We start from the raw sequence: 24,679 nt of genomic DNA on the forward strand, positions 1-24,679 counted from the left end.
AATACAGGTGTGAATCATTGAGAGCAAGTTGTCTTCTGGGTTCCAGACCCACCCTGTCTGACCCACCAGGGACCTAGTGGGCATGGCCCCTGAGTCACAGGGGAGCTTGGTTTTGGGCAGGTAAATATAAAACATACAGGTCCCTTACAGGATTGTGGCCCCTTTAACTTGACTTTCATGTTTCATCTGATCTGTCTGGTTATTATATTCAAGTTGAGCAGCAGCATGTGTTTGCACAATGTCTGCAACAACAAAGCGCCTGCAGCGAACTGATCACTTTACACTTTGGCTGTTAATTCAGAAAATCATTAAAAGACATTCTCCAATATAGACTATTAACTGCATAAGTAGATTGGCATCAGATACTTGAAGTTTATTGGAACAATTAAGGCATGTATTATTAATTGGGAAGATGACAGAAAATATCTTAATCTGATCTTACTTACTGAAGTGGTCAAAGCTTTGACAAATAACACATATATATAACAAACACCATACAAAGAGCTCACCTATATCTTTGGCTCTTGAAGCTAAAGGTCTTCTCCACTGAGTAACAAATTTGTAAGCATCAAGTCGAATTTCTATAATATTGTTTAGTAAGGCCAGAAGTGGTGCCAGTGGAAAAGCTGCCACAAAAATGGTTGTGAACCCAAATTGAAGAACTGGGGAAAAAAACGGGAAATATCACAGTATAATTGTTAGGATCTAATCCCAAGGTCTAAGATACCAAACAATGTATGCAAATAAGCAGTATGTACAAAGTATACAGGCACTTCTTATTATGTCATACTCTATAAGGGTCTAGTGGTAGTCGTATGGCAAGTTCTTGTCAGAAGTTAGAAGCAAGAATGAAAAGAGCAAATGCACATCTGACCCTGGAATGGACAGCACCATCCAAATTTTGTAATTTGGAATGAAGTTCAGAGGTGGACAAACTGTGCTTTTAGAAAGGGACGTTTTTACTCCAGCATCAACTAGGATCTCTCAATACTTGCAAAGATTAGGGATGAATACATTTCTTCTAATAGTTTACATGGGAAGAAGTTTGAAATTCTGTTTAAGCTTCTAGAGGCAGGCTTTCAGATTATCAGATTTCCCATTAATTTGAAAAGAACTGTGTGAGGGAGAAAAGAAAAAAAACCAGTCATGACATATACAGTTCAGTCACATAGGGTGAAAGTTCATGGTTTTTTAGTATTTTTGAGCAGTTATTCTCTCTCCACATGATAGAGAAAGTGCCTTTTGGCAGAAAGTTAGCAAATATGTAAGTTTGTAAATATGAGGCAGTAAATGAGGGAGGATTTTAAATGTAAATAAGCATGCCGGTCTGTACCATGTACTTCAAAGTGAAAGCACAAGGCAACTTTCTTTGGAAAATAACAGCAAAGTTCTTCAGAAATATATGCAGATAAAAAGCTGGGCTCTGGTTTGGAAAAACAAATAGGAATGGGAAGTGTTTCATATATGGGAGGTTGGGAAACCATCAGCAGTGTGCTTAACTACATTGGTTTGGTTCTTAAAAGCTTACTCCCATTCCTCACCTGACCTGTCAGAATGAAAACCTTTTTGCAGTCTCCTTAGCTTCATATAGTCCTAATTAAAAGAATTCATCAGCCCACATCAACAAAAAAGCAACAACATTAAAATCTAGTGAAAGAACGAAGAGTAGAGCCATACTCATTTCTAGGTATTCATCAAAGAGTCCATAAGCATTCATAGGCTGCAGATTATAGTCCTTTTCCCACTGTGGGAACCTTGTTTTTCCCTGTGTGCCATACTCTTGCCGCAGTTTTCTCCTGGTCCACCAGTTTTGAATTAGCCTACATTTTAAATTAAATTAAAGAAACAAAGTAAAGAATATTAATGGCTATTTATCACAAAATTGGAAGAGGTTAAGTGGGTACAGCATATCTTGCAAAATTCATTTCCCAATGTACAGGAAAATAGAGCATTAGCAATACATGTGGCTGATGACACAGCATAATAGGTATGAAAACAGATACAGCTGATGAGCTGTAATCCCAGCCTAGATTTGTTAAAACGGTAAAAAGATTTTGACATATTTTCAGTATTTATTTACTTCTTTTTCTCTGCACAGAATAGTAAATCACTTCAGGGCCTGTTTATATGGCAGAATGCAATGCTTTGTAGAGATAACTGAGCTCAGTAAATAAGAGTGCTAATGCTCCTTGATTCTTTCCTGTATGTGTGACCTGGCATCCCTGCATGGCTCTACAGTGTGCAGGGTAACAGTCTCTGGGCAATCCTGGAAGGGAAAAGACAACCCTGAATGCTGTCTGCAGCCAAACATTCGGAGGAGAAAGAGGCAGAAAGAAGTGTCTGAACTACAGACAATACATGGTGGCTGAGAGGTGGCTGACATATGAGCTGCCTCCATCTCAAAAAATGGGGGACTGTACTGTACATCAGGGGGAAGATACTGTTCCCAAAGAAATGCATGGATAACACCACTGTGAAAGGCAGTGAGCCAAAAGTGAAATGAATTCTCAAATCTGAAATAAACAACTTTTCAGGGAGTTGCACTGGTTTGGCCAACAAAGGATGCTAGTTAAGAGTTAGTATAGAGAAGAAAAAACCTCCAAACCACAATGACAGAGATTTTTTTCTGAAATTGTGGTTGGCCGCTTTGCCTCAGTATGAAAAACATTATAGATCACTCAAATAATTCAGCCTTTTTCCTTCATTTCTTGCCCTCACAGGGGTCTGGTCTGGTCTGTGAATGGTGCAAAGTGACGGCAAATAGACATTGGATTTGGATAAGGGTTTGGACAGCTGCTTGTTTTCTTGAATCTTAGAGATTTTTTTTACATTTACATAATTTATCAGAAAGGTTTCAGCTTTTCTTGTCTTCCTCAAAGAAGTGTATGTGTAATTGAGTGCAGTTCAACTGAATTCAACTGAATTTCAGGGTGGCCTCCAAGTCGTCTGGCCATTCACATTGTGTTGGCTGCCATCAAGCTCTTAGCAGAAAGATGTTTCTCACACAAAAAGGAAATACACCTGCTTGCAGCATGTCAGGGATAGAAGGTGGACTGAAGGGTCTGGAGAGCAAACACATCACTCATCAGAATAAGCTGAAGCATTTCACAGTGTTGTGACTGTGTCTTTCATCTTGTGATTTTCCTTGTGACTCTGAAGTGAAGATTCACTTCACCTGAAGCAGTTTATTTCTATTAAATCACTTGTTCTTAAACAGTCTCCTCCTATCTCTATCAATCACCTTTTACTTCTCTTCTGTGCTCTTTGTTAAGTTTTAAAATCTATATTAATAGAAAGCCAAGTCCTAATGAAAACTGACGAAACAGGTAGGGAATGGAAAGAGAAGGATCAATACTGCTGCTATTGCTCCCTCCTGCCTATCCCAACTAATCCCTGCAGCCCTGCAAAACACTGGCAAGGAGTTCCAGGCCCAGTAAAGATGGAGAAAATAGCAAATCCCTCTGAACTTTGCAAGGGCAAACTTTCTGACAACATCAGCTCCCTTTTAGATTTTCACACTTGCTAATTTCCCTTGATGACCATCCACACTGTCTCAAGCATCAATTACACAGATCATATTAAACCTTAGTTAATCATATTAAACAGGCTCATTACATATTAATCAATAAGGAATGAACCAATATGAAATGAATAATTGCAAACCTTTTAGCTAGGGCACAGCTTCATGTTACCTTGAAGATCACAAGGGAGCTTGTCTCCATACCAGTCAGTACATTTTTCTATCTTTCAGAGTGCATGTGCCAGTAGTGCTTTTTTTCCAGCTCATACCTGCTCTTTCAAGCATCTTTTATCACCCAAAAAGAAATCAAATTTAGAACTTACTAGTATAGCTAAGAAATGATACATATAATATTTTTCTATGCAAGCAACATAGTGGTCACATAGTTATTTTTAAGGTGCTTTAGAACACAGAATACAATTTAACAAAATCAAGTACTTCCCCTGTATTACTTATTTGTTAATATTTATTTTAGACTTTCACTTTTGCAAACTGTGTCCAATATGAAAAAAGCCCCAAACATCATCTATATATCTGGAGTTCTGTATCCTGGGCAGGGGGAGGGATTTTCTGTTGTAATGACTACTGCATCTTCTTTTTATTAACTGATGATAAGGAAAGTGTAAACTTAGTATTCGTGATCTACAGAATCATAGGTATTATATTTACTTACGGATATCCCAATTCCATGAAATTATTCCATGTCTGCTTTAACACCATTATAATACCCATCTGCATACAGAGATCAATAAGGCATCCACTAGGGTGGCACTACAGAAAGAAAGAAAGAAAAAGTTAGACAGGAATTATACTGAGTTTTAAAGCATTTCTTGAAGGCTGTAAATGATACTGGATCATTTACTAAATAGAAATTAAATGCATTCTTCTTATTTTTTAAAGAAGCGTAAACTCATGGGAACAGATGATACTGTATCATATAGTCATCATTTTAAGCTTATCACCTAGTTCTCTGCAGAGATCAGAGTTAGCTGAAATCAATGCAGTTTTCACATTAGTGCTTCTAATGTGCTGTGCAACTGTGGGCAGGGCAGAGGCAAAGGCCACCAACTATTGAAATCTCCATTGATTTCAAAGGTTTTTTGGGAAGGTGACTGTGCATCAAGTCAAAGAATGAAGAGAAAATTCTCCGGGCTGCAAATAAATGAAACAGTTTATGCCTAGAGGACAGACCCAGAACTATTAATTGAGTACTGTTAAACATCTGTGACTGAGTAGACCATGCAAAGACCTATTCTCTTCTCCAAGAAGTAAGTATTTCTAACTGCCGAGCAACAATTCTTAGTGTTTCTTGCTGAGTGCTTGCTTGCTTTAGCAGTGGCTACAGACCTTGAAGCTGTGGTTCTGCTTTTGGGAGAGGTGTTCAACTAGTAAGAATTTAGGTAAATTTTACCTAGTATTGGAAAAAACAGAAGGGTATCAAAAGCTTTCTATCCTCTAACAGCACTTTGTGCAATTGTCTTTTCAGATCCTAACAGTGTAGTTCAAGCTGTACTTTAAAATCCTGGTTAATACAGATAAGCCAAACAAATCACAGTCACAGAACTGGAATTATTTCTCTTTAACTTTTATGGAGAAAAATTAGTTATTACCTAAGATAAAATGATATAATAATTTCTTATACATACTGCATTATCCAGGTCTCGGAACTTGGATCACTGCTGAGGTTTCTGTTTACCTAAATTAGCATCTCTTTAGATTAACAGGGTGACAGAGTTGTGGTGGGGTTTTTTTTGTTTGTTTGTTTGTTTTTGTTTGTTTGTGGTTTTTTTTTTAATTTATTTAATTTTATTTTTTTTATTATTTATTTTTATTTTGTTATTTCTCTGTCACTATTACTAAATCATCATCCTCCTGTTTTTTAGGAATCGATCACATGAGTGCATATAACCTCAGAGAGGCAGGTGTAGTGTTAATGAAGTAGCAGCAATATTACAACCATAACATCAATACTATGTAAACTGTGGTCCATGTCCATGTACAATGAACTAGTGTTATTAAATGACTTAGATTTGGCTAAATTCAACAGGTGAAGAGATGATATCTGAACATGGTATTCTAAAGCAGGTTAGTTCTAATAAGGCCTAGCACAGATACAGACAATAAAGTCAAGACTTCTTTTCATTAGATTTTTTTTTTATTGTTAGACTCTTTTTTTTCTCTGAGAAAAGCTAAACTAAGAGTACTACTTAGAGTACTACTAAGAGTAACTTCCACCAGCAACTGACTCAACTTGTAACACCTCACTGTTGCACTTTCCTGTCAACTGGTTCTCTTTTCCTTCTATCTCTGCTCCTGCAGAGGGATGAGGCACTTTCCCTGTTCTCTGATCCCTCTGTGAAATGAATCAGCCCACTGAATCATCAGAAGACTAATTCAGCCAGAAAAAGGAAGTTTACTGGTGATACAAGGAACTGAATAGGCTCCTCACCGACTGGACAAGTGAGAGCCAATGCAGAGGAAGAGGAAGGAGCAAATCTCAGGGGGAGGACTCACAGGAAGAGCAGAACTGTTTTCCTTAGATCACAGGAAGTTTTTAGGTCAGCTCAGCCCCAGCCAGAATTCGGAGGGCTGTTAAGCAAAATTCTGGATGCTCATTTATCAAGTATTCTTTCCTTGAATAAACAGAATTCTCTACAAAATTAAGATGGTTTTATTCAAATTCAAATCCTTTTTGTTTGTTTGTTTTAAAAGGCCTTTATTAACCAAAATATTTATGTATCCAGAAGTGTTGGAAATTTCAAGTTGGCAGGCATTCTCCACTTTACAATTTGTCATTTATCTATAAAGTTATTTCAATTATTCATCTGTGAAGCAGGAAAGAAACCACGGGATTTCAGTGTGCACATAGCAACACTGGAAAGCAAATGACTGGTCCAGAAACTGCTGCTGTTCACTTCCTATAACTGTCACATGGGATTTCAATTCTGAACATATTTATTAAAAAAAATAATAATAAAATGGGATTGGTCCCCGAGTAACTTGCAAAACCAAATTGCTTTTCATATTAATTTAATTTTAAAGAAGTGGGAAATTATGCCAGTAGCTTGTTTGGGAAGTTTGTTTAGTTGTTTTGGTCAAATTTCCCATACATTTTATATGTCTGGATTTTTAATTCATTGCTTTACTATTTCAGCTCTCTGGTCTGCAAGGCTAGAAAAGCTGAGAATAAAGAATTTTTTTGGAAGGAAAAAGTTGTCAGATTTGTATTTGACATTGATTCATTCCATGGATAAAACATTTCCAATGTAAATATGTGAGTAATCTTTAAACCATCTGATACCACTGTTTGAATGGGATACAAACACTAGAACTGCTAGCATTGAAAAGGGAATATCTATATCTCTATCTATATATATCAATATGTAGATGCTCTTGTAGCAGATGGTAGTGTCAATAGTGTGCAGTTAGACAGCAACTTAAAACTCAGTAAAACACTCAAAAATGCCTAAGTAGATTTATGTGTCTGCCTCTGCTTGCATTCATGGCATTTGTGGGCAGCAGATAAATCAGCGTGCAGTTATTGAACACTCACCTCTTCCAGCCTCCACCGGTTTATCAGCCTTAAGTAGGCACCAGGGTGTCCTGTAAATCTTTAACACAGGAATATATATCAACTATGTTGTGTAAGCAGCCTGCTCACAGCAGTAAAAGAAAGCTCACAATCATATTTTAATCTGGTATCATCTTAATGTGACTGGTATAACTATAAAAGATGTTATGCTGTAAAAAGTTTTATGGGTATTCCTGGAATAATCCCCATGAAGGACTACAGATATCTTTATTACAGTTTTATTTCAATACTGTATCAGTATCAACTTCCAGTCCATTTCCTTACACCATAAAATGCTCTGTGACGCCAGTCTTCTTGTGAAATCAGTGAAAATTTTAGTTTTCAATAAAAACCATAATTTTCTAACTATTCTTCCATGTTTTTCCTCAAAATTATTGCTATATGCAAATCGTTCATACTAATGGACTTGTCTATTCAAACCTTCTCTACTAAAAAGGTCTTTTCTTTTAGGAGACTGACAGAAAGATATATACAAATAATATATATTTAGATAGATGCCCAGATACTCACAAATACATGTATAAAAATATACTATATATATAATAAAAATATAAAATATAAATATTTAAATACAAATATATATAAAAGAAATATATATATGGAACCCTCCCCAAATGATAGCTCATAACTTACTCTTAACAGTTCAGATTATGTAATTGGAGCAGGTCCCTTCCAACTGAACTATCCTATCCTATCCTATCCTATATTTATCTGTACAAATAACACATATAAAGACAGAGTGACATGACCTGCAAGTACAGTGAGATACATCTTTTTCCAATAGTGAATTTGTTAAATTAATATTGCGACCATGTGGTGATAGGAAATGAAAACTACATCTGTTTCTGGGCTTTTGAAAAGAGTATAAAACTGCAATCTGTTCTGCTTTGCTAGCATGGAATTTGCATTTTGACATGTGTGACAATATGGTCCATTTTGTTTCATTACAAACAATTTTATTTCTTCTCTCTACTTCATTTTGCACATATGAGTGTGCAGTGTGCAGACATCAATCGTACCTTCCAAGGAAGAATGCTATATAAAAGGTAGAGCTGTTCAGATTGACAAACTGAAAAAGAAACATTTTCAAAGTGAAGCTGTTCTCCCACTCCGATTCGGTGCGAGGCTGCTCTGTGAAGAAAATTATCAGAGTTTCAGAGGCTTATTCAGATTATCAATTTCCCTTGGCACAAAGACTGCATACACCTGTAAGAGTATTTGTAAAGTAGCCTGCTGTTTTCGAAATATAACTGGCAGAAGAAATTGTATCCAGAATCAGCACTCAGCAAATGAGCTTGTAGACTTAGAAATCTATTCCGGTGTCTGGATATGTTCCCACCAGACTGTAAGAAAGTGGTTGAGATAATGCGTACATTAAACATCCCACCTGCGTTTAAGTGGTCTTTACAGGCTTGGGCTCTTCTCTTGTTTCCTTTTCTGTATCCTACCATAATGACATTGCCACTCTGCCAAAGCTATTTAAGTGCCTTTTTCTTAGAGATGGCACATTGAACTGAAGAAAATTCTGGTAATTCTGTTTCATGGATTTGCCCACATGTATCAGTAGAGTGCCACTGCATGGTTCCCCTTCCTTGTCCCAGGGAACTCACCACAGAAAATCAAGAAAAAATATTTTGCAGTGGATGGGCTAAGGCAAATAGGAAAGGGAAAGACATATTCTTGTCTTTGAGTATTGTTCCCTTATTCTCCATCTCAAGAAATATTAAGACAGAAGTTAACAAAACAATGACAGTATCAACACACCAGCACCATATTCTGGAACTACTTTCCAGCTGGCAGGAGCTTGTTGTTAGCTGACCACTGCTGTGAACAAGAGTAATCAGAAAACAGGAGCTAATTATTGTAAGCCTGAGTATCATAATGATAGTTCTCATATACTGCTTCCAAAGCAGCCTCCAATAAAGTACTGTAAGTACAGAAAAAGCAATAAACTTGATTCACTTAGAGCTGCTTTTTCATTAGATGCCAGTCTGCAGGAAGGACAAGTTTGAATACAACAAGGCTGCTGCAGCTGAAGCTTTGCTAACATGCCCGTCAGAGACAATGGTGATGCTCTGACAGAGCACAGATAGGAGTTCTGAAGATCATGTAAAAGCTGAAGAAGGGCATCTTCAATGTCCTCAATGTAGTTTTGCTGCCAGTTCTACTTTGAGCTTATTACACTGATAAAGATAATTCAGATCAAATCAGTTCCTTAGGCCACCAGAGTAAAAATCACAAAACCGTCTGAACAGGATCAAAAAAATTTAACCTGCTGAATTTTCATACAAGTGCTTTCTGCAAAAAGCAGACCCACCGTGATGACAACCTAACAGAAAATAATCAAGCTTCAAGGTTTCTAGAATATATCCCCAGGCTATCGGGACATAGCTTGCACAATTCACAAACTTGAAAGTCATATTTCTCAACTGTAGCTAGCAGATATCTTCTCCACAGATATAGGATAGCAAAAATATTTTAAAACTACAGCATACAAATGAGGACTTTCAGTTTCCTAAGAAACAAAAGAATTCTATCGTACATAGATATGTTTTGAACACATTACCAATGACTCCTGGGATGTAGAAAAGCCCTGAGAGTAGCTAAAATCAGTTGCTTCCTTTGAGCATTAAAACATCAAAATCTGTCCATTTGGTCCAAAATAATTTACTGAACATCATCAATGCACACAGGTTTCCAGGAGCTCAAAATAACCTTCTCAATCCACTTGTATATGTGCAATAATTTAGTTTGCTTAATAGGCCTTCAGCCATAGTCTCATTTAAGGATCCTTGGCACTAAGGAGCCCTAGCCAATTGCCACCAACTACTGCAATCTTCCAAATATATCAGCATTTCTACAGATCCTGTCTGAGCCATGGATATATGAATGATAGCCTATTGCTACCCCATTGATGCTCTCTTTAGTAAACAGGTTATCTTTCTCTAGCATAAAGACTGTCTCTGTGAGTGAGCTGAAAAGATTACTGAAATTCAGAACATCATATAGTTCAGGTGTAGGTAGAGTTGATGATTCACCTAGTTGTTTTCACTCCTTACTGCCCTTCTTATAGGCAAATGTTTGATAGCCAATCAGCACCTTAGTTTCAACCTATGAATTTGTTTTCCAGAAGTTACACCCCTTTTCCATGTTTACAAATCCTGGAGGTTGTGAGTGCTAAGTCTGTCTGAAAATTCATGCCTTTTCCTCCAAGGTAAAACTTTTACGTTTATTTATAGTAAATGATTTGTTTATATTCTTAAATAGTAGGGGTTTGAAGCAAGAACAAAGGTGGATGATTGTTGTCACCACTGGCTGAATGGCGCAATAGTTGAGTTTATACTTTCTTATTAGAAATTTAAGAAAAACATTAATTCCTATAGATTGCAAATTAGTTAGGATTTTTCATATTTATGCAGGCATTTTGAATTTTACATGGTGTATAGACCAAAAAATCAGCACAATATTATTCAAATTTATATTTAATATTACTTACCTAAATTTGTTAGGAAAAGAGCAACCTTTTCATACAGCTGTAACAGAGAAGAAACAGCCTCTTAGTTACATGGCTGGCTCAAAAACATAGAACTGCTTTCTAGGGAGAGAACTTGTTAAATCTGACATGCAGATGATTCTGTGATGTTCTGATAATGACAATAAAACTACATAATAATACAGTAATGATATAATCAAACAAGGAAAAAGTAGAGATTTTATATCTAATGCTCATCCGTAATATATAGAAGAGATATGCTGTCACTGTCCCTATTTTACATACAAAGCGAAAAAGGGTGAGAGAACTTTTCCAAAAAGAAAAGCAGAAACAATAGCACAACTGAGATTTTTGTTTTAGTTACTTATGGAACAATCACCTCACAAGAAAAAAAATCACCCTAGAAGAGCATATGGTATGTTGGATATGTTGGTTTTTTGGAGCTTTCTGGTTTTGTTTGGCACTTTGGTGCTGAAAGGAAAGACAAAAGGGGACAAGGTTACTTCTGAGAAAATCTTTAGTAATCCCCACCACCATACATTTCTTACTCTGAGACAGTGTCATTTTTCTAAATCCTAAGTGGCACTTCCTGCACTTTCAGGTACCATGCTCTCAAATTCTCCAGGAGACTCCAAACTTCATAAAGATTACAAAACTAACTTGGATGGCTTTCACAATCAGTATTTGCAGGGGAGTTTTGAACCTATTAACTACATCACCAACACCATCAGTATTAGAGTAAATTAATACAGGGATTTCCATTTGCTTTAAATGAGTCTGGAGCCTGTTCCTACAAATTGCTAAATGTCCTTAACTCTCACTGATGCCTACAGGAATACAGTGTCTCATTTTTCAGGCTCAAGTATTAACTTACTCCGACAGAGCATATCAGCAATGTTTCTTTTTATTTGCAGTTAACTTTAGAATCTCTTGCTTAAATTGAGTTATGTATTGTTTACCAATCAGGCTGCCTGCTTAAGAACTGAAGTCATCCTGAAATCTCTCATTCATGTTAACAACCACTTCATGCTTAGAATAGCTTTCCACTGCCCTTGGAGTAAATGGTTTTGTTTCAAGTAATGAAAAAGGTAGTTTCTTTTGGGCTCAAAAGCATCTCTTAAGGGCAACTGTAAATGTGCTAAATGTCTGGATCATTTATATCCTGATCCCAGCAGGGAGTGTGGTTTTTTTTTACAAATGTTCATTGCTCTACAGAAGGATTCGTCAAAACTTCAATTTGTTGCTTTTCCATTTGGAACAGTAAGACTGTGTTAGAGATTCTGTTAACAACGTTTGGATCTTATTATCTGCTACTGTAGTTTATCACTACAACCCTCAAGGAGCCCTGTTTAGGATCATATTCTGTTCTCTGTTTGAATTTTCCATGGGCAATATTGCTAGAATTAACAGTTTTACATAGCCCAGGTAAAGCTAATGATTATTTTCAGGTCAGGCTGCAAGATTATCTGGGAGACATTATGCTTGAGAGTCATTTTGTTTTGTTGAGTTGGATATGTCAGAATAGGTACCTAGTGCTCAGAACATCTGGTCTGGAATTGTGGTCTAGACTTTTCCCCTGATTCTTTGAGAGGCTATCAACTTGTATCAGAATCACTGCTGCTTTTCAAGGCTTCTAGCAGTGAATTCTCTACTGCCATGCACATCTTGGCCCTTTCTGGTTTTATTACTGTATCTTTTCTTGCTCTTCTGACTCTTCTCTTGAGTCACAGTTCATGCAGGGTTCAACTACCCGAATTACTTCTGGGGATTTTTCTTCTCCGAAAAGAAGTCTCACCATTGTCCTTCAGTAAACTACATTAATCTATCATGGGAAGCAAGAGATTATGTTCCTAAAACTTTCCTTTGAAAAACTCCTGCAGTTTCATATTTTGCAGATCTTCTTCTTCCATGAGATATATCCAGATCTAAGGTTGTGGTGTTTATTGAATGGTGAGGAGTATGAGGTTTAAGAAATCCATCTTTGCAGATCTCCACTTATTTGGTTATTTTAAGACATAAAACAAAGTTTCTCAAAAGGCACCTTCAAGCAATCTTCCATTATTTAAAAGAAAAATCTCTGAGCTGTAAAACTCTTTGAGAATGAAAAGATTTCAAGTGCACAGTGTTTCTTTGTTGCTGCTTCACTGCATATACAATGACTTACACTGTGAGCTTGAAAATGGATGTTGTACTGGCATAGATAAATATAGTTTTCTTTTTTTTTTCCTTTATGCTTATTGTGTGCCCTAGGTGGAGTAAAAAAATCCCCCAGAAGCTGAAGAAAAAACCTCAATAAAATAAAAACATAAAAGAAGAGATCCCTCAGTACAGTCTTAGACAGAAAACCAGCTTCTTCCTTTCTGCCCTTTCTCAGCCTATAGTCCCACCTAAGGGAAAACAGGAAAAACAACAATTCTATCTAGAGTGTCTTAGTCATTAATCCAGTCTTGCCTATGCCAAAGGAAGACGAAAAGTGCTACAGCGAAGACTTTTGGAATTTCCTGCCATATCAAAAAGGACCTGTCAAAAATACTTTTTAGATTATTGAAATGCTTGGATATTTCATAGGAAAGAAAGAAGTCTCCAAGCCAGCCTTGAAAATAAGCAGATCTGAAATAGCATTTCATCTTTTCCCTAGGAAGTAATTCAGCGTATCTCCTGGAGTGAAGCCTAACAAGTTGTTTGCAGATGTTTGCTATTGAGTAGATAGAGGTACTCTACCCTGGCTCCAATGCCCGGCTGGTTTGTAGGTTGAACCCTCCTTCCCCCTAAGAGGCATTCTTATAATGTCAGTTGACAAAATCTGGTAGTAAAAGGCCATATACCTCTTGCCAAGAGCAACAAAGAGCAAACACATCGCTATCAGAGCAGTATACAGGAGTATCAGCATCTCAATGGAAGGAGGAACTCATTCCCCATCTAATCTACGCTATACTGTCTTACTGGGACTGTTGCCACATAGAAATTCCATTTTTGTCTTTGCCCCAAGCCTAGTTCCAAACCAGCTCACAGCAATAACCTGCCATCAGCCAGCCCCATGGCAGTGCACCCAGACCATGTCTCTGGTGCACATTGGCAAAGGCTATGGGCCGCTCTAGAACAAATCATGTCAGCTCAAGCCTTGTGCAACTTTCAGCACAAGGGAGTTCTGCTTATGGACATTGTGCCTGTATATGCATATCCTCACTGGAAAACTACCATGCAAACTGAAATTGGAATTACTGAAAATAGTGTAAATACGATTTTAGCTTTGTAACTATATTTAAAAAAATAACATAAAAACACAATTAAAAAGAAGAATATTAATGAAGTGGACTGAAAACTGTGAACATAGAAAAGGGAAAGAAATGGTAGAGGATAAATCAGGGGTACGATCATGTCTCCCTAAAATAGTTTTAGAATATTAAAACATACTTTAATAATATTTTGCGTTTGAAATTGCACTTTATATAAATAGTGAATAATGTCCATAAACAATAATTTCATGTCTGGCTTAGCAAGACATTCCACTCCTGCTGAAAAAGGAAGTGAAAGCATTTGTTTGTCTGCTGACTGAGATATCTACTGCTCTGATGGCTTAGGTATAACTTTGGATATGTTAATTTTACTCACCACATTCAGTAGCATGATGATGCAAAAGTTGATGCACACTGCAGTCCCTGTAGTTGCAACCTGAGAGTTATTCCTAATTAAAGCCCACTTAAAGGCAGCAAAAGTGCTGACAGTCACAACACGGTAAATAACAATGCCAAAAACAGCAGCAATCACCACACAGATCTAAAGGAGGAAAAAAATCAGAGAGAAGAACCTGAAAACTTCCAGTGGAACAGGAGTTACCTTCTCCCTGAAACTCTGAAAATTAAATGAAATTAAAGACTTTAAAAGTGTATCTATTCCTTTTGATTCCAGAGAAAGGTTTCAATATAATGATTTTTATTCTTGTTAAGTTCTTTTTCTTTCTCATAATGAAAAATATGATTGAAATAATACTAAAATAATTTTTTGTTTTAAACATTTTCTTGAAAATGTTCCTCTTCCTTATCATTAATGTGGGAAACAGTATTGCCAACTCTGGGAGTTAGAAATTTTCCTTATCTGCACATGATGTACAAAGGCTAATCTCAAGCTGACGTTGCAGCCTGATGGTATCATACTTGGGATGGATTTTGTGCTTTGATGGACTTCACACTTCACACAAATGTCTCCATCTGTAAGCACTGCCCAAAAAGCAGCCCTGCCAAGCTAGCCTAGCTACCTGTTTCTTCCCACAGTTCTGGGAAGTTTCTATCTAGAGAGGGTAACCAGTTCAATTGCCCTTGTGATTTCTTCTCTGATGAAACTTCCAGCAAATGTGACAGTTAGAATGAGGAAGTCACAGCTGAGCCAGGCTGCTTAGTCACTTAATGTTTCTTATGCAACAGTTGAGTATTATTTACTACACTGTGAGAGTCTATGTTGAGAAATTTCGAGAACTGCTCTAACTTAGTTTGGTAAGTGTATATCTCCTCATATAGGTGTAATTAAAAAAAATACTCTTATCTAAATGGTCAAAAAACGTGGAGTTGTTCTAACTTGCTGGAAGCCCATGCTATGCCAACAATAAAAATAACTTCAGTGAAAATAGTTTTTGCCTTGTTTCAAGGGCTGTTATGGGGACAATTATACAGTGCATGCAATCTAGAGCAAGGCTACTGTCTCTGGCGCTTTCAGTAAGATCTATCACTAGTCTAAGAAGATTAATGACTGAGTTTGCTTAGGGTAAAATACTGCCACCCTTCAAGAAAAAAAAATAAATAAGGAAAATACACAAAATATCAGAGTTGTATTATCAATTGTGAGCAGAGACTGCAGTCCTGAGTATGTGTCCTCAAGGGCTGAGTCAGGGTGTGCATCCACCTGTTGTACCAGAGCACAGTTCATCTCCATAATGCTCTTGCCTTTCTTGACCTAGATTGTTTTGAACAATTTTGAAGCCATTAGTTTCATACTGTCCTCTGCCCTGTTTCTGAGTTGGCTCACCTACCTGGCTCTCTACAGCTCCTGAGGCTGTACACATCTATAATTTTCTTGTCTCCTGGAAAAGCCTTAGTAAATTCCGTGGCAGTCTGTTGATTCCAGACCAGCACTGTGTTTTCAAGACTAGCACTACCACGGCTGTTGTCATGTGAATAACAGCCCACAACTGCTTCACTGAAATTAGAGGATGGGGGCGTTTCTGCAGAAATGCGTGAAGTTCCCTGTTAGGAGAGATTTGCTGCTCCTTTTAGTTTTGCACTTTGCAAAGGGCATAAATGCATAATTTTAATCAGGGAACATTTTTCAACTTTCAGCTGCACTAGGAATATGAACTCTCTTTTCCCATCTCCTCAATACACTGAGAAACTAGGTTGTATTAACATCATTAAGCACTCTCAGCATCTTATTTAGGTTCTCTGTGAAATTTACAGAGAACAACTGCTTCTCATATGGCAACTTTCCCCACTGCTCTCCACTGTTTACACAGGGAATGGTACCAGTGAGCTAATTCAGTCAACTGAAGTTGGTGTGTGAATATGATAGTGTCACTATTCTGGCATGCATCACTACGTACAGTGTCACAGGTGTACCCTTGGAGGAAGGTATTAGCTATCTGTGAGACTCAGTGAAGAGTGAACCAGTGTAGCACTTGACATAAGCTCAAGTGATTTGCTATGTAGGTTTTCAACGTGCATAGAGCTTATTTCACTTTCAAGCCGTCATATCCAATATTTACCAACTCTACTAGCAATGACAATGATATTTTGTTCTTTTTCAACTGGTAAATAAATAAAAGTTCTCAAACCATAAAAAATATTCCAGATGCAGAAACGATGAGTCTGCTGCATTTATCTGCAAATGCTTGATAAGGCTCTGGCTTCCCAGATATGGGGTTCATTCGTTCTTTCTTGGAGTACTTGGCTTCAAACTGCGGACGTATTTCCTCCTAAAGAGCAGACAGATAATGTTCACATACAGGATAGCTAGGAAAAACTCTGTAGGAAACTTCAGATCTTTTATCAGTCTACTGTTCTGGGGAATTATGTCTTTGAATTCAGCAGCTGGCACAGCTACTATAAAAGCTGAGCTGGGAAATCTGGTCTCCTTCATGAGGACTAGAATAAATCACTGTACCCATAAAGGTAGGTACTGAAGGTATTTAGTAAAATCCCCAATTAGCTATTCCTCTAAATAATGCTCTTTCCAAACTCCATGGCTCCAAGACAAATAATTTCAAGGTTGATACCACTGAATTTTTCAGTCTGACATTATCCTAATGATACTGGAAATTTACAACTAAGCAAAAAAATCCCCAACCAAGCCTCATTTTTCCAAACCTAGTTGCTGTTTGTTAGGCGTTTGGTTACATTTCCATTATCAGAAAAAGCTTCCCATGATTTGAAGAAGGATCCATGCCATCTAACACTGCTCAATCACTTCTTAACAACTTGGACAATATTATTAGCAGGAGCAACTTTCAGTAGAAGAAATGTCAAAGCCTGCTTTGCCATTAAAAACCATCTTGTGAAATGTAACCTGGGAATTACTTGGGGAGAGATTTGGTTACATCTGTTTGCAGCATTGCCAGAGTTCACTCTTGGTGCAGGTATTACTGCAGTACACCTGCAGCAGTGCTACCCCGCTGCCCTAACAGGCAGACATCCACCAAGAGCCATGTGTCCTGTGCCACCTCATTCCAGTCTGGCATCCAGGACACTGTCAGAGGTGAGATAAAGCACCAGGCTGGGAGGATGGACTCTCACAAATGCTGGCAGATATTAGAGCACTATTTGTAGTACTCCACTGTATACCAGAGAGCTGCTCCATGGTACAGCTGGCTACAAGGGAGCAGACAAGAATCAGCTTACAAATTTCAGTCACTTCCAGGTCTTCAACTGCATGTAACTGAACTCTGACTGACTAAAGTTGGAAATGCTTAAATGACCTTAAATGACTGCATTTAAATAGGTGAATATTAACTGTGCCCACTCATGATGCAGTTGCTCTTGTCTCCCACCTTGCACCTGGTTTACAAGAACAGGAAATCCAGACACGTGGGGTTGAAAGAGCCAGAACACACTCAGTTTATATCCCCAGACTGAGAGGCCTGAACATTCCAGGGGTTGCTGTACACCTTTCTTGGATGAGAATCTAAAGTGGTGAGGAATTCACAAGGTTGCACATGTGAATAAGTGCAATTCTCCTTTCCATCATCTTCATTGTTTCATTTATTTGTCTTTTCATTTAGAACAGGAAGGTAATAACAAAGAGATAAGAAAAAATGATGTTTTTTCAGTGTATTGTTGCTAGGAATTAATAAATTTCCCTCTGTAACAACACCTTATTTTTCAATTTGACAATGAAAATGAAAGCAAGCAAAGGCTTGACATATAATGTTAATAAAAATAACAATCTTGTATATCAAAAGCTTGAGATTTAAAATGGTAATTAGAACTCTTTAATCACTGTCTTTGAAATAAATAATAAAAGCAACCAGCTGATTTTGTCTAGTGGTAACTGAATGGAAAGCAGAGAGGAAATTTAATTAGCAGTGATTTTATTAGAAAGCAAGAGAATTTATTATTTTCAAGAGAAAAAATTTCACCTTATGGAGTTGATATTCTCATTGACTTCTCACTGACATACAACTTCCAAATGAAACTCCACAGGATGAATCTTTTCCAATCTACATAAAACAGACTTTTCTCCTGCTTTCCCATTTCTCACACATGGATAATTCCAACATTTTCATAAGAGAAACCATATTGATTTCTGGAGTATGAAATATGGATTAATGTGAATTGTCTTAGACCAGGTGTTTTGTGCTCTAGAAGGGCTGCTCTAGGTTTCTTTGTGGAATATCTTCTTTTTTTCTCCCAAACATTTTCTAATCCTTCAACAGGTAAATTATTGAAATAGTCTTAGTCCAAGCATATTGCCCTCTATAGCCCAGATATAGAAGAAGAATTTGTAGATTGAAATTTTGAATCTTGATCACTGGCACAAGTATAGCATCCCCAGAAGTAAGTCTCCAAGCAAAGCCTGATGTTTGCAGGTGAAGATAATGGCAGAGTGAAGAAGTGGGCTTTGAACCACAGAGCAGGGAAATGATCTCCACACTTCATCTGGAGCACCTGCTTCCAAACTGTATCTTTCTCAGTGGGAAAGTGCAGTTCCAATGGAAAAGCGCAGTGTTAGATACTCAAGTAGAGGACGCAGTGGCCCATTGGGCTGACCCTGGAGCTGGGACATGCTTGAGATGTGCCATAGGTATGGGCAGTGGGGGCTGTAGCATCTTCAGAGAAGATACTTCTGGAATGCAATTAGCTCCTAGTCTTTGGATCCCACTGAATGATGAACAAAGGATGAACTGATGCCTCAACTGCCAACGAGCTACTGGTTCTAATTACTGGACACACAGATCTTTGAGAAGCAGCCTGCTGAGTTCCTAGGAGCATCTTTAACTTCTAATTTGAGGAAGTGCAATCTAGCACACTGCTTCTGAAAAAACTTCTACTTCCTGCTGTAGAGATCTATAAGATTCCCACTAGAACTGTATGGACATCCACTGAATAGCTCTGGAACAGGTACAATCACCACTACTCCTGGCAGAGGTCTTGTTGACAGAGCTTAGTGGAAAAACTCTGGTGTGAGAATAAAAGACTAGCTGACATCAACAGGGAGCAGGTATCCTCTGAAAATTACCAACATGCAAATATCTTGCAGGCCAAACTGGTATAATCCACCAGAGGAATATAAATAAATCTTATTAAAAAAAAAAAAAAAAAAAAAAGGCAGCAAAGTGTCACTTAAGGACAACCTTATCAGGAAATTCAATATATGTAAATGAACTGGTCACAGAAAGTTCAGGTGGATGGCATTATAGACCAGCATAATCCCAAATCCAGATAGGTTAAATGGTAAAAAATGAAGATATATAACATCCCAATCTACAAACATCTTCAAGATCAGGCTTCCTGGGAAAAACATAAAGAGAGTTTCATACTGTACTTTGTTTTGTATTTAGTTAGTCTAAAGGCTCCTTCTCATTCCAGGGACACAGAGGAAGCTGGAATTGGAAATCGCAATTTGGTACAGCTTGTTCTTAGCTGTCATCATTGGCAGCAGTGGCTTCCTTTGCAACTAGCCATGAGAAGACATGACCCCTGCAGGCTGGTCTTGACCACTATGTGAACCTCAGGCAGGACTATCTCAATCCCTTTGTGACTTGCCAGCATTGGCAAGAGCAGTCTGCTAATCTCAGAAGAGTTGAATCACTATTAGATTATTTCCCATATATATGAAGATAGTCCTCAGGTATCACCCAGAACTGACTTCATATGTACACAGATAACAACACTCCTATTTTTACAAAGAGATCAATTTCCAGTTGTGTAAGTTATTTCTTGTTATGTTCTTGGGTTATTTTCTTAGTAATTAAGTATTAAGTAATTAAGCATTAAGTAATTAGGCATTAAGCAAAGAAAATCCTACCAGCAATTCCACCATTTCATGGCCTCATTGAACTACTTTGCCTCATACAGACAAAAATCCCATAACTCAAAAGTCTGTTTCTCTGCTGGCAAGATTGATAAAAAAGAAAATCTTCCACCAAAGGAACAGTGTAGAGGTTCAACTTCACTGAGACCTCTACGGCAGCCTCTTAGCATCACTCCAAGAGCTTCTGTAGAGTAAGGAGAGCAGTTTTGTAGACAGGTATATGTCCAAATCCCTCTTGAGGAACACTTTTTCTTCAACACTCACTGAATCTTGCTTTTCTCCTGCATAATAAAACCTTCTAATTCTATTTCGACTTGAATTTTCAGTCTCAAAAGATCATTTTTTGCTGGTGGCCACCAGAGGAAAAGATTAAGGCTATTTTCTGCAGTTTAGTTTCTTCCCTAAGAGGATTTCCTCTACCAAAACAGAATGAATTAAGTCCTCTCTCTCTCAGATAACCAGCACCTGAATGTTCAGAAACTGGTACAAGTCTCAGAAGTCTTTCTTTCCATCAATACTCACAGTGACAAATTAAAAGAATAGATAAAAGCTCATTTGCCCAAATTCACAGTACCCTGGGTTGTAAAGAATTTCCAGCTTTCAAAATAAAAATGCATTTCTCCCATAGCGCATTTCTTCCCTGAAATCTCTCAAATTAATTTAGATTTACAAAAGTGTGAAAAAAGACTCTTCTGAGGAGAATGCTTATTTCATAGTTTATAAAGATTTAAAGAATGAACTGAAAATAAATGCAAAATAAAACCACGCATTTTCAACCAAATAAGTTTGTATTAAAGATTAAGGGGTACATGTTTTTTATACAAACCTCTTCTTCTTCCCAGTCTATCAAGTCCCAATCATAAGCAATTACTGCTCGCCTTCTTTTCCAAAACTCCAGAAAAACAGTGGCTGGAGCAAATAGAAAAAAAGATGCAAAATTATTTTTAAGTCAAGAAAATGTTAATGACTATCACAGAACTGTTGAATGAAGCTGTTACATTATTTTAATTTCTTTGCATAAATGAGTTCTTTTGAACAGCAAATCATGCTGATGATCAAAACTGCTTTCAAAAAGCATTGCTTTCTAAGGATTGGCTTGCTTGCTTCAAGTATGATTGAGGCTTTAGAGATTTAATTTAGTGCTAAATGAGAATGTTTAATTTCTAACCAACCAATGCAAGGCTCTCAAAGAATAAAATTGTTCCTGTGAGTCATCACTGCTAGATAAAACAGATTTCTGATGAAGCTAAAGGTTCCTTGGGGCCATTGTACATAAAGAAGTAACTTTCTTTCTTTGAAGACCCTTTTCTAAACACAGAAACCAGAACCCAGAGGAAGCACAGTCCAGTGTATTTGAAAATCTGTAGACTACAACTGGGGAAGTGGGAACTTCTGGACCTTTTAATCCCCATTTATTTTACACTACATGAGTTTTTATATGGGATGTGGTATTTACATCTGATAATTAAACATCATGTAGCACAGCCCTTAATGATAGAGTTCAAGACGGAGTAACAGGCCTGCACATGACTGCTATGGGAAGATGACTGGGAGTAAAATTAGAGAAAGCTGGGAGGTCATATTCACATTCTGAACAGAAGTTAGAACAGTATGGAAATTATAGGGTAAAATACAGTTGCCACTCCCCACATGGAATGTCATTGGCATGCCTGGAACCTATTCCACCATGACTTCCCATATATCAAATCTGTAAATTTAAACACATGCTAAGGGTAATGGAACGGAGGGTGGAGTAGAATGGAGACACAGAAGTCAGGCTCTATGTAATCCTTGATGTAATCCTTGTAGGGAGGGGAACTTGATGATACTTTGCAGCTGATGAACAGCATAGCACCCGTCAGACAGAGGAAAAAGGAGGTATCTTGTTGCTGAGACAGTAACTGTAGTGAAATCATTGCCCCTGGATGAACCGGGTTCACTAAAACCAAACTGTAATATTAACACGCACCTCTATCCCAAAGTTATCTGCCTTCAAGGTACGACCTCCCCTCACTGGGCATGCACTCCATATTTCATTGACTATATTTTTAAAAGAAGTGAGAGAATTTTATACCTATCAATAACAAAGATGTGCATCACTAGGGCCACTCAAGCTCCACCTAAATGTAAACAAATAATATAAAAGCAAGTTAAGAATGGGGAAAAATTACAGAAGACTCATGATTTCTGGGATCAGGGAATGGGCTGAACCTGTCTCCTCCTCCAAAGGGATGTCTATTTGGGTAATAACTGTATTCTATGCTCGCTGATTGATTATCTTGAGCTAGGTTTGATTGATGATTAGAGGTTGTCCGGATATTGCCTTGAATAAATTTTTCCAGTCAGCTTGCATCACTGTCAATCTTTGAACTTTAACCTGCCACAATTTTCCACTCACAGTGTGTCTATCAATAAAGAGTGTTGGCCCCCTAAACTTTGGTGTGAGTTTTTCAAGGGCTCTGGCAGTTGCCAGCAGCAGAAAACACACTTGAATAGAAGTGTGAAGACCCAGGAGGGGGGAGGGTCTCTCTTCTGCTGTTGGTGTGTGTCCCTGAACAAGTCAGCCAAATCATCCTCTGACCCAGTGGGCAGCTCAGTGGAGAGTCACCATAACAGGACACTGACAGAGTGACCAGACACAAAGGTATTGGCTTTTCTGCAGTGCTGACAGATCAACCAAATACAAAGGATTTGAAGAAATCCTCCCCTTTGACATGGCAACTGTGCTTGTATTTTGTGATGGAAAGAACAATCAAGGAAACAGTAATAACATAATATGCTCATAATCCAAAGACTATTTACTCAGTCTGCTTAAAGTTCCAGGGGTTTTAAACATTTGTTTTGTGTAAAAGATGTAGAAACTACCTAAAGCTAATACAAATCAATGGGCAGGCTTCCTCTCCCACTGTGAAGTTTGGCTCTTTCCGTTATTGCTCACTGAGAAGCAGCAGATTGATAAGCAGAGAACATAAACCTCTTTGTTCATGAGCTAGCACAGTGTCAGCTGTAACAGTGTCACAATAGTCTGGCAATATATTTCACATCCAGTCATAAAAGCATGTCCTTAATCATCTGTTTGCCCTACTGCAGCATATTGATAAAAATGGGACCTGATACTAAGTACTGGCATCAGTTTGGCAAAAGTTAATTTTTAGACAGTAAAAATTATGTTTTGCTGTACTAGCCAGTGAAGTGAAAGTATGCTTAAGAAATGAACACTACAAACAGACAAGGTAAGGTATCAAAAGCATGTGTAAGGAAGCAGATATTTGGTTTGAAGGCATTTTCATATCTCATGTAATTATTTTTCTGAAAGCTGGAATTATGTTACACCAAGTAACAACCACTTTGATTTTAGTCTAATAGAGAGTCATGAGTCTAATGTTTCTATAAACGTTTGTAATAATTGCAGTATGATTGGTTGTGATCAGCAAAACTAGGAAGTGTTAATAAGGTTCCACTGCTGCTGAACCATCACACGGTTCATTCCTTAATTTTTTTCCTGGTAGAACTGCTTCTCTCCTATCAGCTCATATTGTTTTGTTCAGGCTATGCAAGTAGTCCTGCACTGTTTGGAAACCTAGAAGAAAGAAGCCTGATTGATTTTTATCACTTTGTTTCCATTCCAAAGAGCTGCTGATAGCGAAACTCCAGTAGGTGGCTGAGTCTGAGCCCTGAAACTCTCAGATCTTCGTTGAACAAAAATACTTCTTTTCTTTCTTGTTTTTCCCTGGAGTGAGGAATTTATGCATATAATGTTTAGCACATTTAGCACCTGTCAGAGTAAGAATGTGAAATTCCTGAAGCTTCTTTAGAAAGTTATTTTCTAATCATTAAGTACCAAATATGATGTTCTGTACAGTGCTGTTTTAGCTTTCACCATGTTACACTTTTCTTCCTCTATTCAGGTCACTATGCAGTTTTCCCTTGCTAGATATTTTAAAATGTGCTATAAATAAACTTCTTTGATTGATTCACTGTGCTACTGAGGTCTTCTAAAAGTACTGCTTTTTCAAATTTCTCTGCTTGTTTTCTAATTGTAATTTTAATTACAAATACCCTATACAAACTTCAGCATTCTTTTCTGACTTTGACATTCAATGGGACACAGTTGTATTTTCTCACATGTGTATTTTCCCATTTGTGTAAACCAGATGCTGAGTTTTCTTAAAAATTCCTGCATGGAATTTTGCATTTCTCAGTAGCCTTCGCTCTCAGACCTTAGTAAAAGTAAAAGCTTTTCCTATACTACATTTGTCCTACTTCAGAACTCAATTTGGAGGCTGGGTCCTCACTATCCACTTGTACAAACAGCTGTCTTAACATCATTTCCTCAGATGCTTTTGTAGCAAGTTGTGATCTTATCTTGTAATGCAAATGGCCTCTTGTAGGAAATAGCTTTACCCTGACCTTCTCTCAGAAATCCTCTCTGTATTGTATCTCAGAGCACCATTTAATACATCCATCCTGACTCCTAGAATATATTCTATATACCAGGAATATTGCTGAAGAACATCCTTAAATTCTATCTCCTCAGAGAGCAGATCAGTGTCAATGT

At 37.5% G+C, this 24,679-nt stretch overlaps 1 protein-coding gene across 1 annotated transcript in view; it reads right to left on the reverse strand.

Moving 5' to 3' along the window:
- ANO4 (anoctamin 4) overlaps positions 1 to 24,679 on the reverse strand; it is a gene marked incomplete at its 5' end in the record, with an annotated part of 125,766 nt that overhangs the window by 16,901 nt on the left and 84,186 nt on the right. The window contains 9 exons of the mRNA XM_083859803.1: positions 510 to 662; positions 1,678 to 1,820; positions 4,194 to 4,291; positions 7,074 to 7,131; positions 8,132 to 8,243; positions 10,609 to 10,645; positions 14,218 to 14,382; positions 16,427 to 16,567; positions 20,948 to 21,030. Coding sequence (XP_083715929.1) covers positions 510 to 662; positions 1,678 to 1,820; positions 4,194 to 4,291; positions 7,074 to 7,131; positions 8,132 to 8,243; positions 10,609 to 10,645; positions 14,218 to 14,382; positions 16,427 to 16,567; positions 20,948 to 21,030 — 990 coding nt within the window. The remainder of the gene's footprint in view (positions 1 to 509; positions 663 to 1,677; positions 1,821 to 4,193; positions 4,292 to 7,073; positions 7,132 to 8,131; positions 8,244 to 10,608; positions 10,646 to 14,217; positions 14,383 to 16,426; positions 16,568 to 20,947; positions 21,031 to 24,679) is intronic.

Source organism: Zosterops lateralis (genome assembly GCF_965231275.1).
Source record: "Zosterops lateralis genome assembly, chromosome: 4".
Lineage (NCBI taxonomy): Eukaryota > Metazoa > Chordata > Aves > Passeriformes > Zosteropidae > Zosterops > Zosterops lateralis.